This window comes from Fringilla coelebs (genome assembly GCF_963513975.1).
Source record: "Fringilla coelebs genome assembly, chromosome: 7".
NCBI lineage: Eukaryota > Metazoa > Chordata > Aves > Passeriformes > Fringillidae > Fringilla > Fringilla coelebs.
Genome location: NC_140035.1, coordinates 25556245 through 25571030, shown reverse-complemented (window position 1 = coordinate 25571030; position 14786 = coordinate 25556245). Strand labels below are relative to the sequence as shown.

Sequence of the window (14786 nt, the reverse complement as noted above, 5' to 3'; positions counted from 1 at the left end):
TGCCTGTCACCCTGATGTGAATGTGCTCTATATTAATGATGAGATGTCAAAAGGAGGGCTCTGCCCTGAGACTGTCTTTGATGCTGATCTCCGGTTCCTGTTAAGGTTCACACCTGCAGCTGCAATGAGGTCTTTGCTTCTTCATAAAAAACCCTCTGACACTCAGATGAGATTTATCACTAAATGGTGACCTATTAATTAAGTATTGTAATGTAATGCATTAATGGCCAAGCTTTACACAGTGCCCATTTACCTCCTCCTGATCGGTCACTTAAAATAATCTCACTCCTAACCATTTCTTTCAGGCCATGTTTATCATGCACTGTTTTCATTGTTCTGTTCTGCTTCCTAACAAGTGCTGTCCATGAAGCTCTTTCAAACCCACTCCTATTCAGTGCTGGCTTGAGAGAGCAGGCACCTTCAGTCAGCTCGGCTCTCAGCTCACACCTGTGGCCAGCAGAAGTGCTAGTGGATAAATCGTATTTCTCTTTAAGGAAAGCTCCCTTGTGGACCTACATGCAAAAAGGGAAATAGTGAGACCACACAGCAGCCACTCAGAAGATTGCCACAGTAAAGCAAAAAGCAGCAAAGGGATAACCAACACCCCCAGAGCTCAGGCAATCCTGAGCACACTACTGAACGCACCACCTGCACCCTGGGACCAAACAATGCTCTCACAGGCAGCAAAGCCTGGCAAAAGTTGCACAAGATGCTCAGAGCTAAAACTGGCACCTTCCTATAGGTGGAGGAAAAGCCTGGTTCCCATGGGGATTTCCAGCTCTCTGACCAACCTGTTTTTGCTTGCCTGAGACCTTGAAGAGGCAGAAGCTGGAGTCCCTCTGGCCCAGTTTGCTCCCTCCCCTGCACACAACACTGTCCTGGCCAATACATAAAGCAACTGTTCAGACTGCAAACATGGGCCTACACAGCTTTTATTACTGTGAATTTGGGACAACAGCATCAGCTGTGAGGAGGCTGTGCAGTTCAGCCTATGCAAGCAGCAATAAAATCTGATAGCAACTATCATTCTCACCTCCACTGCAGGCCTTGTTGTGTTCATCTATGCCCACTTTAAGCCTTTCTGTACCTTCTCCCTTCTTTACACACAGGCCTGATCCTGCAGAGTGCTAAACACATTGCACACACAGTGACTTCAGGGAGAGTTCATGGTGTTCAAAGCCTTATTAGCCCAGACTTTAACTGTAGGGGGTGACAAGATCCCAAATGACATCAATCAGCACACCTTCATTAGAGTTAGAGGAGCTATGCTGATTTATGATAGCTGAGGATCCAGCTCTGCACTTCATAACCTTCAGTACATCATCAAACCCATGCTGAATTCTTTGTTCTCCGCAGGACTGATTCTGCAGCCCCATAAATGCTTCCCCTGTTCCTTTGTCCTTTTTTACAAACAGTATTTCCCTCTCCATATGCAACCCCCTTTTAATCAACAGGACCAGTGTATCGAGCAGGACTGCTGTGTCAGGCCTGTTTTAGGAGACCCCAAGCTCCTTCACACTCAGGCATCCCTGTAGCTGCCTGTGGATTCCAGATGAAACCCACAGGTTTCTAGGTCTGCTGAGTCCATGTTATTAACTCAGCCTTTTATGGTGCCCTTTGATGCCTTTAATTATTCTTTACTAGTTGTTAGTTGTTTTTCCCAGACATCTAGTTTCTGGGTCCTTTCTTAGAAGAGAAAGAGAATAAAAGGCAAAAAACTCCATCTCCCCAGTTTACCAAACATAGCAGAAAAAGCACTATGAGAAGTCAGATCCAGCCCAAACAGCTCAGACCACCACGCCTCCAGCCTCACATGGCCTGATTCTGTGTCTCCAGCCACAGGGCACTCTGCCATACCTCTGCCTAGTTACACAGCAGGAAATTGCTCTGCTCTCCCAGCATGGTTTAAAAGAAGAGTGAGGCTACCTCAACACAGAAAATCCAGTGGCTTTTTAACCAGCTGGATCTTGGTTTCAGGTGGTATCAGCCCAAGTTAAGAACTACAGGTTTATTGCAGAGTAGGCTCATCCCATGTGTCCAGAGTTGCATCTTACAACCTCACAGGCAATCCTTGCTCCTTGCTCTGGAAAGGCAGAGATGCAGCACTGTGGGAGCTCAGAGTGATGCTTGATTTCAAGTGGAAGGAATACAAGACCCATACCACTAGGCAAAAGCAGGAAGAGGAGGTAACTATGTACTAGAGGTAGAGTAAGGCTCTTACTTGCAGTCATGTTTTTCGATTTCGAAGTGAGGGTTGAAGTTGAGGATAATCTTCTGGTTGGATTCAGGGGTGTAGATGACCCATTCACAGTTCTGGTGGGAGGGGTAGTCATTGGGGTACCCTGGCGAGGTGATGTACCCAGCATCCTTGGAGTTCAGGCGGCCCCCGCATGGCTGAGCTGCAGAGACACAGAAGGGAACAAAGCATTGAAAGATGTTCTGGGCATCAGGTGTGCACAGCAGGTCTCCCTGGGCCACTGATAGGAGTGGTCTGATAAAGACCATTCTCCAGGCCATTGACATCCCTTTGGTACTCTAATATTGATATTAATCTCTGGGCAAGGAGAATTATTCTGCAGAACAAACATACTCCTTTCCCCTCCACCTCCTGCCACACTTACATACCACATTTCACACAGACCAGAAAAGAGAAATGAATGCTCTTGCCAAGGCAATTACAGAGCCATAAAGTAAGAGACAGATTGATATCAGATCATCTGTAGCTGCCTCATTTTATCCCTTCTTTTGCCTCCTTTGCAAGCTGTTCTCTGTCAGTCTCCCACAGCTGCCTCAGGAGACACCAGAATTTAGACACTACAAATTCAATCCAGCTGCAGGAGGGCAGAAAGCTGTGCTGTTTCCAGGGAAGGAAACTGAGGCATGTCAGGGATGCTGGTGAGCCCAGACCTACCCACACAGAGCTAAGGACAGTACCCATCCTTCCTGGCCCCAGCCTGCAAGCCCTCTCCATTTGCTGTGCTCTCCCTCCCCAACCCGCCTGCCCCAGCAAACACATCTCAGCAGACCTGCAAACCAACCCGTCCACTGGAGCTGCAGACACAGATAATCAGCAGTGGTGGTTTTGTGGGACTAGCCCACAAATGGCTGGCAATGGCTGCGTGGTAAGCAGAGGAAGCTCTCTCAGCTTTGGGCTAGAACAGGCCCCAGAGGGTGATTTTGTAATCAAAAAAACATTTAATCTCATGAATGCTGCAAATCAAATTTATTATTGCATTACTTGCTGGGAGGAAAATCTGCATTATGGGTCACTTGATAATGCACTACAAATCCCAAAGTCGCTTTCTCCATGGGCCCCCATTGTGTGTCCTGCTTTCCCTACTCCCCTGCCACCCCCTTGTATCAGCACCCAGCCCCACAAGCTGCAACACCTGCCCCCAGAAGACGGTATTGCCTCTTCATACCCAGCAAAACACACAAAACCCACCAAAATGGGCAAAACCCAACAAAACCCTAAGTCCCTCCATAGGGCAGGCTGACAGGCATATGGGATTGCCCTGGTCCCACATTGTGGAAACTTCTCCTCCCTGACAATAAGCAGTGGGGTACAATGTGGGTTGCAAACCCTCGTGGGATGTTCCCACTGTCAGGTTAGCCCCACAGCCCCAGAGGACTCTACACATGCAGGAGGGCACAACTGGGTTTTCCCAAGACCCAGATTTGCACGCCCTGAGATGGAGGCTGCAGCACAACCCACACCCCCAAGGGAGCCAAGGCACAGAGAAGCATCACCCGTGATACAGGAAGGTAACCACACATCCCAGCAGCTCCATGAGCAAAGAGTGTGTTCCATGATGTTCCATGATGTTCCCCACTGCCTTGGTCCTGAGGGATGTTCCTCTCTCTCCCCAGCAGCACTCACTGCAAAGTCCCAGGACCACCCAGGAGAAGCAAAGCAGTGCAGATTGTGTGGCCTCAGCCCCTTGCTGTGGGTCTGGCTCTGTTCCTCTGCCATAGGGTTTGCCAGGTCCCAGGGGTGTCCCCTGCCAGGCTGTCACAAGTCTACCAGCTCTGGGTAGGGACATCCCAGCCTGCGTTCAAACTGCCCTCTTGCCAGAGCCAAGGCGAGCAGCAGGAGTCAGGCAAGACCCTCAGCAGAAGCGTGTTTCCTGGAAAAAAAGCACTTTGAATAAACAACCTGCTGCCTGCACGCTGCCTGCAGAAAATGCACGTGTCCTGTGCAAAAACAAGGGCAACAGGAGGGCCCTTCATGGGCCAGCGAGGCTTCCTTTGCAGTGAAAAAACACTCAGTTTCCCCCATGTTTTTCATGCCCTCTAACACATTCATTCTTCAAAATAACTTTCTTCGCACACACCCAAAGGCAGATCTGCAGCCTTCCCTTTTTCTTAAAATAATCCTGTATCCTGAAAAATACGAGGGGAAAAAATGCAGCACTGCCATGAAGAGCTGAGAATACCAAAAAACATCTGGTTTTGTTCCACAGGAGAGATTGCTCAACACACAAACATTTACAAACCTACATTCTTGCACAAATATCTTCTCTCAGGAAGGCATATTTGCCCACACATGTGTTTATGTGGGTTTGGAGAGAGGGAGAGAAAGAGACATTCAGTGGAAAGAAGAAATTCATGGACTTGTTGACATCAATGTACAAATAGACGTGTAATTCACACTTCACTCATGTACGCACTTTCACACCTTCTCATAAAAATTCACACCTCGTTTGCACACATGTCCACCCCCTCCAGCAAAGAAAAATATTCAAGCTGCAGATTATTTTTCTTGGAAAGGGCAAAGTCTCCAAACAATGAAAATACAGTCAGTCCTTCCACACCTCGTGATTCCCTCCCCGTCTCTCCAGCTTTCACACACATGCTACCCGCTAGGCTGATACCACCAACATCACCCACCACTCAGAAGCTGCTAGCCCCTTACTCATGCCAGATACCGTGAACACCCCGTGAGCACTTGCAACTCAACCAGTTGGAGGGGAACTGTCATGTGAACAGAGATGTCAGCTCTTCCCCAACAAATGAACTCAGGAGCAGAAATACAGTTCTACTCTGACCTTGAAACTTCTCCTTTGCCCTGCAAGGCCACCACAGTTCAGTGAGACTGAGATAAAGAAAATCCTAGTCTTGATCCTAATTTCAGGTCAGCTTGGTGACCAAATTGGACTGTTGGTGCCAGTGAGGACAGCCTGAGTGAGAAGGGCTGGAGCCCAGCTCCCTGCAGCTGAGACCTCTCCAGCAAAACAGGACAAGCAGGTGAACCTCCCAAGGAAACACGAGCACCAGCCACATCCCTCAGGCGTTCAAATATCACCAGGAAAATGTCACCATCTTCCTGGAGCAGTGAAAGTCTCCCACCTGTAGGAAAGCTTATCTATGTCTCTCAGAGAAACATATTTTGTCCTCTCATTCATTCCTACCCAAGAAGTCCACAGAAATGAAGGGGGCTACTTCAGTACAGCACTGCCTTGCCCACATGGTGGGCAATAGTATACCAGGAACTCAAGGCTTCTTAGAGTTATCTGAAGAGGCAAAGTTACTTCAATATCTATGTAATTGTTCTGTTGGGCTTTTTCTCTTTTGACTCACAGGTATGCAGCAGGTACCTGCAATGAGAACATAAAAAATCTGTCACCATGCCCACTGATAGGCATAGGGTTTGACTCAGCAGTCATGCCAACCACTGTCCCTCTGTATAAAAAATGGCCAGCTTTGTATACAGTAGAGGCTCAAACTTCTATATAAATGGATTCCTACAAACTGATGCATTGCATCCATGCAAAAGAAAAAAAAAGAAAAAAGGTTGGTGGCATGGCTACTGCTCAGTCTGTATGCGTTGGAAGCAAGACGTGTTCCATAGCTAATGGGCTTCAGCAGCTTTTGCCAGCCCTGAATTCACTTAATAAAATTAAAATTAAATTCTGAAGTACAAGCCAAGTCTGCCAGGTGCATGGGACATCCCGTTGCTCAGTAAGCAAAATGCAGGCATTCAAAGCAAACTGCTGGGGCCCCTGCCAGCCCACATTGTAGAGGGGCCAGTGGAGTGCTGTGCCAACAACAAGGCCACAGGAGAGCAGCAGGGCTCCTCAAGGGAGGTTAGAGAGGTCAACACTCCTTGGCAGTGTTGGAGTAGACTATGGTCAGGTTGGGAAATCTGCAGACCCCTCTTTTCATTAAGGCATGACATAAATTATCCCTGCAACCTCCGCCATGCAGGGCCACCCCAACAGGGGAACTTGACCAGAGGATGACAACCAAGCCATAGGGATGGGAAAAGAAGACCTGGAGAAGATCATGAGATGCAAAATTCTGCAAATGCTGCATTGTTCAGTGCGCTACTCCAAAGTTTCCCATGGAGATGGGTGTCAGCAGCTGAGCTCCTCTTTCTGTGCCCTGACCTGCTGGAGACACCCAGCCTGATGAAGTCTCCTCCTGCCTCCCCTGGGCCACAACAAGCAATCATCACTCAGAGGATCCAAAAATAACAGCCAGGCCCCAAGAACCTTCACCTACACTTGGGGTTTTTCAGCTCTGCAGCTCATCAGGCACATGCTGAAACCTTAGGCCAGGAGCAGGGCATTCTCCTATTTGAATTTCCTGCTGATTAAACCCCTCTGGATTTCCCTCACCCCAGGAGAGCAGGCCTCACTGTTATTGTTGGACCTTCCACACAGAAACTAAAGCCAACTCTGACTGTAAGAAAAATAATCATCACCAGAGAGGCCCGCTTCACAACAAACATACATACTACAGCCTCTCAGAGCTTGTAGTGTCCAGCACAAAACTACCATGTGTTTTGACCTGCTGAGGTCAGTTTACTTTTGGGATAGCTATCAGGGCTGCAAATAAAAATTAGGGTGTTCTGGATGCCTTACAAGCAGCAGCAGCATCACTGACTGTGCTGCTTGAAAAGAGCAGTCTTTGAGGACAGCAAAGGAACAAGGGAGAGACGTGGGCGTTCCACAGCAGGCAGATGCACTGCCTAGCCTTGTCATTTCTCTTCCTGGCATGAGGCCCTCCAGCCCAACTTCACACTCTTGTTCAACCACTGCAGAACATTTCCATGTCCCAGGATTCAGCACTGATTCAGCACTGTCCCAGGATTCAGCACTGAGCAGAGATTTACCCTGTCAACCCTCTGACGGCACAGCAAAATACAGGTGCTGGCATGCATGACCCACTTCTCTCAGTGAGCTGCTGAACTTGGCTCCAGCCCTTGTGCAGGAAACCCATGTTTCAGTTCTGTTTGTCACACAGCTCTTCAGAGTTTTTCAAGGTCCACGCGTGTCCAAGCACTTTGCCAAACCCTGGTATGCAGGAGACAAACAGGTCTCTTCTGCCAAGGACTCATTACCACCAACACTCATCCTGCCTCCTTTCCCGAGCTCTGACCCTGGCTGGGCACAGCTAACGTGGCAAGGGATCTCACCCCAAACCACAGAGCACAACTTTTGCAGGAGGAAGGAACACAAAATATGAACTCTCAGACTTAAATCATACAGTTTAACCATTGGCCAAGGAGAGAGACAAAGTGCAGAGGAAGCTAATAAGATTAGATGTTTTATCCCCAGTAGCATAGATCATTTTAGCAGAAGTGTGTTTGCTTTGGATTGCAAGATAAAGCTTCAAAGGCTTCCTGAACAAATTAATGGACAAACACACCCAAACAACACAAGGCTCTTACATGCACATTTCATTCCAGAGCACTACCCACATCCACATCTTGAGACTTCACACAATCAGGGAGAGTCCCCAGAACATTTAATTGAGGAATTTTACCAGCTTAAGCAAAATTTCACTTAAAAGTAGAGACATAGCGAAGTAGAATTTAAAGACTACTTTTGTGATTTGAACTAGGATTGTGTTCAATTCAAAGTGTCTCAAGCCTGTCATGAGACAAGCTCATAAAACACTGTCTGGGCTTAAGCAAGAAAGGAACGCGCCAATCCATCAGTTGAGGAATGCAGCCATTTGACTGCTTCTGAAGGCAACTGGGAAGGGATGCAATATATTCATTTTATAGCACTGGACAGCAGTGAAAGGAGCACACCAGAAAGCTCAGCAAATGGAAGATTTTAGCTCCAAGCCTTTGCAAAAAAAAGAGATAATTTCAAATTATTTTTAAATAAGAAGGGAATGTTGGAGGGAGGAAGAGAGAGAAGATTTGGAGACTTCTGATAATCATTTTTTCCCCCATGTTAATCCACAAAAGAATTAAGCAGAAACCTTGAAATAGAGACCTACTAAAGCTTCACCATGGAAAATGAGAGGGCCAAATCCTGCATGCAAATCCAGGTAATTTGCTTTGAAATCACTGGAGTTCAGCTGATTTCTACCCCTGGGGTTCTGGATAGCCGCAGTCCAGGGGCTGACATCGCTCTGTACCACTTGAGCGAGTGACAACCCTGACCTTTAAATGTCCATCCTGTCCAACCCCTTTCCTATATCTTTGATGAGATTTTATATCCTGTTTTTCCACCTTCACTGACTTTATTATTTGTCATCTTATATCAGAGGCAAATGCAATTCCAACAGGGTAACCAACTTAATAGTGATAGTCTTTCTATAGAGACATGTACACACAAATCTCCCCCAGCTTGCCTGCAAATGTAATCTGTGGGTCTGGAACTGCAACTCCTGGCTGCTCCAGTAATCATCCCAAGGAGCATGCCAGTGTGTGTGTACACATGCAAGGGGGGCAGATAACTGCATTTTGGACTTCATGCCTGCCTCTCTGTTAGGCTCCCAGGGGCTTGAAATCTCATGGAAACACACTGCCATCTCCCAGGAATAGGTGGCAGCTTTAGGAGACCCTCAAGCTGCGGGTCAGGCACTTTCTGAGTAAAACTCCCCAGTACTGCAGGCAGGGAAACAGAAGCTTCAACCTTCCTGCATGGCAGCCTGCCACCCTACCTATAGGCTACATGAGGAAAAAATATGATGGTGAAAATTTGCTGAGCCACCCCCATTAATGCTGTCAATAACAAACTCATTCAAGGGCCACAGAGACAAGAGACATTTCTAGTTGTACACATGGAAAAAAGATTCCCCTAGGATTCCTCTCTAAAGAGCTTCAGGCTTGATGAAAGGTGTTCAATGCCTCTGAAATACTAATGAGTATTATTATTACAAAACTTCCAACATGAAAAAAAAGCTTATCTTGTCTCTCATCTCCCTCACACCCTCCCAGCTTCCTCACACCTTTTGAACTCATCTGTCAGGGTCCATTCTGAAACTGAATCCTTTTTTCCCCATCAGGCAGTGGCAGTTTACCCCTGACTCTGTCCCACAGCAGCTGGCAGAGCCTCTCAATCTCACAACACCCCTGGCTTGGCCCTCCCTCCCAGAGGGCCTGCTGGAGCCTCAGAGCACAATGCAGTGCCTTGGCTGCACAGAGCCCCACGGATGGGAGGGGAGGGAAGCCGCCCCTGCACGCTGCCGAGCAGTAGCGGCTTCAGCCTTTGGTGCTGGTGGTGAGGCTCAGCAGCAGCTGGATTTGAGCAGGCTGTCAAAGTTATTGCACATTCTGGTGAGTGTCTTAAACACATTGTTACCTGCTGAGCACATATTCAGTAGTAAAACAGAAAGGGAGGAAAGCTGCAGTGAGCTTGGGGTGTGCATGAGGGTGAAAGCTGTCAAGGGTCTCTGGGTTTGTGAGGGATGGCACAGAGAAGGGATGGATGCAGAAGTGTGCGTGTGCGGCAGCAGCAAGGCTGGTGTGGCTCTGTGAGTAAGAGGAAAGGTAGAGATCTGTGTGCCTGTGAAGAGAGAGGAAGGATCAGGGAGATTATAAGTGTATGCGTATGTGTCTCCATGCAGAAGGGGCTTTCCTCTTTCCTCTTTCTGCATGCATTCCTTTAAAAAAAGGGGGTTCAAAGAAGCCTTTCAATGAAATGCAAGCAGAATAAAAGGAGAGCATCCTTTTGGCTTCACCATCTTCCTAGAAGGGACATAGAAGAGGGCAAGCATTCAAGCCCTACACAGACAGCATTTCACAGCGACCGGGTGACCCACCAGAACAGCTGGGCAGATGCCTTGCCTTTGTCTCAAATGCACAGGGAGAAATGAGGGCAGGTTTCAAAGACCTGGAGCCCAGTACTTTATCTCTGGAGCCCATTTTTTTTGACTCATCAAGAATGAAGACAGGGGAAGACACAGTCAGACAGAAAGTCCTTACAGCTATCCACCCCTGCAAGTTATACTTCAGGCTATTTTGCATGCCAACCTGTTGCTTGTACCCCTTTTTCCAAACTGCTTGGGAAGAGGTCACCTCACCAAGGCTGTAGCTGGAGCCCAGCCTCCCAGCATTACTCTAGCTGTCCTCCCTGATTCATGGGCACCGCTTGCACATAGAAAGGGTTACAGATCCAAGTTGTGATTTCGAGTGTTTGGCGCCGTGCCTGCTGACCTCGTGCTGACAAACCTCTCCTCCGTGTCTGAGTTTGTGTCTTTTCACTGCACAGGCATCAAGCCTGGCTCAGGATCCGGCCTTCCGAGATTGCGCTTTGGCTCAGGCAGGGAGCAGGCTGACCCTTTGATTCTGAGAGTGATTAAACCCATGCTACTGTAGTGCTAAGCCGTGTGCAACACTGTTAGCAACAGCCCTGATTTATGTTGTTGCTAGTATTGCGGTTTCCACCAGGGTGTAGACAGGGATTTCGAAAATAGCCCAGCTACCTCTTTGTCTGTGTGTGTGTATTATAATTAGAAATGTGTTAAAGGGCTGTTACAGAGTGAGGATGGAGCTGGAAACGTTCACACCCCACTTCTGCCCCCACCCCTGTGCTGACACCATCAGCCCCAGCTTGGGTGTGTGCAGGCACATCAGCTCTCCACACTTCCCGGATTAGACAACTGTATTCCCAAGGCTCCATGGGGGCACGGTGGTGGTGACTTCACTACACAATGGAGAACAAGTTTAACAGCTTCCAGTTTGCTCTCAGGTTGCTGCAATCTGCCCCCACCACCGTGGCTAAATGACAACTTTTTTCTATTTTGATTTCAGATAGAATCACGGGTCTCAGATGTAGACAATTTATTTTCCTAGCACAGCTGGTCTGTCAGAGGTCATATAATTTGGCAGCAATCCCAGTGCTTAAAAATTAATTTTTCCTTATTAATACAACTGGGGGTCCCACAGGATAGGATCCCAGCCTTATCTGAACCTGACAGCTTCCTAAACCCCATGAAGGATGCTTTCTCTTCTCAAGCTATCTGCAGTACAAGGCCACCATGTCCTGGTGCCTGGCAGCACTGGAGGTTTCTGCTAGGAAACCAACGCACCCGCCTGCCGGGACGGGAAGTGCTGCCTTCTTCAGCCCAGCAGAGCGGGGCGCTTTCTCTTTTTAACCTTCTAAAGCCACACACAAGGTACCAAACACAGAGAAGATACTGGGAAGGAGGATTGGGGGGGAGGGGGGGGGGGCAGAAGGAGCAAGGCCGGGAGATGGGAAGCACCTCCACAGAGCCTTCTGGGACCAATATGCATGCCTGTCACTCCAGACACCACACACCGTGATTTTCTGTAGCAGTAAAACTAGGAAAACAAAATGCAGCATCCTAACCTGGGTCAGAGCCCCCCACCGAGCTTGTATCAGTGGTTTTCAGTGATGCTCCAACAACTGATTCCTAGTCTAAAAAAGCTTTTGTTTCCAGTAAGAGCTGAGTTAACAGCACACAGGCATAAGGCACTACACTCAGCGCTTGTGTGGGTGTGTGTGTGCATGTTTGTATGTGTGGCCGTGCGCTTGCTTGGCAGCAATTTGTTTTGGTCCCCCTTCCCACCTTGCTACATCTCCTAAGTCACTACTAAAAATAATAGCTTTTAAGTAAACTATTTGGAAGGCTTCAGAGTGAGCTTTGCTCAGAACTGCATAAACATCATCTGAACGGCTCAGTACTTGGGTCACTCAAATCTGTTACTTTCTTACTTCATTGCTTTTTACGGGAAAATGAAAAACACACAGCCATCCAACCTTCAGATTTATCTTCACGGGTCTCCCACCCACTCTCCTCCATGGTTATCTCAGGGTTTGCTTGGCTACATACAAATTGGCAGCTGCACTGTTTATCTCTTACTGTAGAAATATTGCATGAGGTTTTTTTCCATGTGGATTATCATATTATTGTCTATTTAAAACGTCTCCCCTCTCTCCTAACCTCCCTTAGGGAACCTAAAGAGGGACTTCCATAATGGGGGAAGGCTTTCAGATACACCAGACTGAAACATAAATCCATCTACCTCTGGCATGTTTCCCTTACTAGGCTGGCTAATTTACTGAAGCTGAGTGTAGCCTGATCGAGGTTTGCATCCCATTACCCCGTACCTTTGCTCACTGTGCCGGCAATAAAGTCATTTGACCGGATTTGCAGCCACACATCATCATCTCGGCAAACCACCGCTGGTGTCGGCCACAGAGAGACAACTTCCTTGCTGGTTCCAACACCATGTGATGCTCTGCTTAGCCGGGAAAAGCTCGCATTCAAATAAACACTGCTTACAGCGCCTGAATGGCCTGAGAGACACGGTTTGCTCAATCCTCTTCCTAGTTAACAGTCCTGAAGCTGAACTCACTCCAGGATAGAAGGAAGTGAACACACGGGCACGGGCACACACTCGGGCTCAGCGGCCACAGGGATCACAACCAGACTGGCCAGTGCACCCTCGGGGCCAGCCTCAGGTTACAGCCCGATCTGCCACAGCACAAAACCTACTCCAGGAGATCAGACACTGCTTCTGCAACAGGGTTCATCTGAAAAGATGAAATCAGCAAGGGCCTCCCAGGACACTGCCCTTTCTCTTCATCCCATCAAGTGCCTATTCGCTTTCCTGCTTGAACAAAAGATGGGATTTTTTTTTCTTTCCTTTATAACCGTAAGGAAGGAGGTGATGCCAACCGGCAGCTGAATGTTTATCGGCAGTGTCTGTGCTTCGCACTGCAAAAGAGAGGGATTTTCTCAGGCGTCAGAGACTCTCTCACTTCCCCTGTTCAAGGGGAAGCTGGGTGGCCACAGCTCCGGGGCAGAGAAGGCAGAATGCACTCTGCCATCATCTAACGCTGCTCGGGTCAGACCGCAGCTCAGGGCCCTGAGCCATGTCCCGAGGCCCCGACTAACGGGAAGGCAAACCCACAGCTCAGCAGCTGCTGGCTTGGCACTACCGTTCTGACAGTCAGCTCCTGAGCACAGAAGGAGCCCCGAGAGAGCACTGGACGGCAAATCCTTTTCCTCCAGAGACTATTCCAGATAGGGACCCTGTTGCCCCCATTAGCGAGATTCAAACCCACTGGCCAGGGAGATAGGGCCCAGCGTCAGCCTGCCCCACTCCCGTCTCCATGCCGAAGCAACGCAAAGGCGGGTTTCATCCCTGCACCTCCTGACAGTCCAGCCTAGCCCGTCAGCGAGGAACAGAAAAACACACTCGAGTCCCAATACGTGCCATGAACCCGCCTTGTCCCGGGACAGCCCAGCGCTTGCAAAGTGCGTACAGGTCCCGCACGTACCGCGGGCAGCCTTTCCTGAGGGTGCCGCCGCTAAGCTGCGTCCGCTCCCAGCTCTGCACGGCCGCGGCTGCCTGCTCCCGCCGGACGATTTTAATTTCTCACCAAAAGTTTCCCGAGGTTGCAACCGGCGCGGGGCCGCGGACATTCGGATGCGGGTGTTCGACATGTGGCTGGTCCCCACCACTTCCCCTCCCTTCCCCGCAGCTCCCCAAAAAGCCAGCACGCAACTTTCCAGCGCGGCTCCATCCCCTCGCCCCTTCACGCCGGGCGTTGGGAGCCGCGCGGCTGCAAGCGCTGCGCTCCTTGCCGGGGGTGCGCCATCCCCGCCCCGCCACACGCGTGAGCCCCTCCAAAACCCGTGCTGCGAAAGCTGCGTGGCGCGGCCGATCGCTCATGCATTCCCTAAATTTATTCCCACGCAAAGCATCTATGCGTGAGACGGGGACCGCGCCCGAGAACCCGAAAGTTGGGCGGACGGGGACATCCCCCATTCCTGAGGGCTACTTACCTGTCTCCGCTGTGCCTCCAGAGCCGGGCAAGCACAGCCCTAGAAATCCCCAGACGAGAAAAAACGTATCCATCCTCCGGAACAAATTACAAAAAAACCCGAAACCCACAACGCAAGACCCGAGGCTGCGGGGCCGGGTTTCGCCTCCCTACCCCGGGCGCGCCGCGCCCCGTGTGGGCGCCCCACTCGCGACCAGCTCCGGCGGGGCTCAGCGAGGGGCGGCGGCGTTCCCCGCACCGGGGCTGCGGGGCGGGCGGTGCCGGCGGAGCGCCTCTCCCCTAGGGCGACCCGCGGGGCCGGCGCCTCGGCATCCCCCGGGGCGCGGCGGCGGTGGTGCGGGCTGGGGCGCCGTCTGCGCCTCCTCTCCCTCCCCGCCGGCGCCTCGCAGCCTTTTCAGGCAGGGCGGCATGTGGCTGTCAGCGCCGAGCGCCGGCGCCGCCCCCCGCGCCCCCCCGCCCGCCCGCGCACCGCCCCGCGCACCGCGCCGCCCCCCGCGCCCCGCCCGCCCGCCCCGCCCGTGGGCAGCGCGGCCGCCCCGCAGCGCGGGGGCCGGGGCAGCGCGGGGCGCGGAGTGGCCCCGCGGAGCCGGGCGCGTCCCAGCCGCGCTGCCGTGCCGCGGGTGCCGGCCGGCCCCCGCCCGGGCGCTGACGGCCCCGCAGCGCGGGCAGGAGCCAAACCCGATGGCAATAGCGGCGAAAGAGTCGGCTGCGCGAAGGGAGACACCCAGAAATTGTCGGATGGGGGAGCATCAGGACAAGGATTGTCCCTGCTCGTGGGCTTCCGCC

General features: G+C 50.7%; 1 protein-coding gene across 5 annotated transcripts in view; it reads right to left on the bottom strand.

Annotated features, from left to right (window-relative positions):
- NRP2 (neuropilin 2) overlaps positions 1-14361 on the bottom strand; it is an 88845-nt gene extending 74484 nt beyond the window's left edge. For all 5 annotated transcript variants that reach the window (XR_014616326.1, XM_084209804.1, XM_084209805.1 and 2 more), the window contains exons 1-2: positions 14002-14361; positions 2222-2399 (exon numbers count right to left, since the gene is read on the bottom strand). Coding sequence is in view for 4 of the 5 variants with exons in the window: in XM_084209804.1 (XP_084065930.1) it covers positions 2222-2399; positions 14002-14074 (251 nt within the window). In the remaining variant the exon portion in view is untranslated. The remainder of the gene's footprint in view (positions 1-2221; positions 2400-14001) is intronic.
- Between the last annotated feature and the right edge of the window lie 425 nt (positions 14362-14786).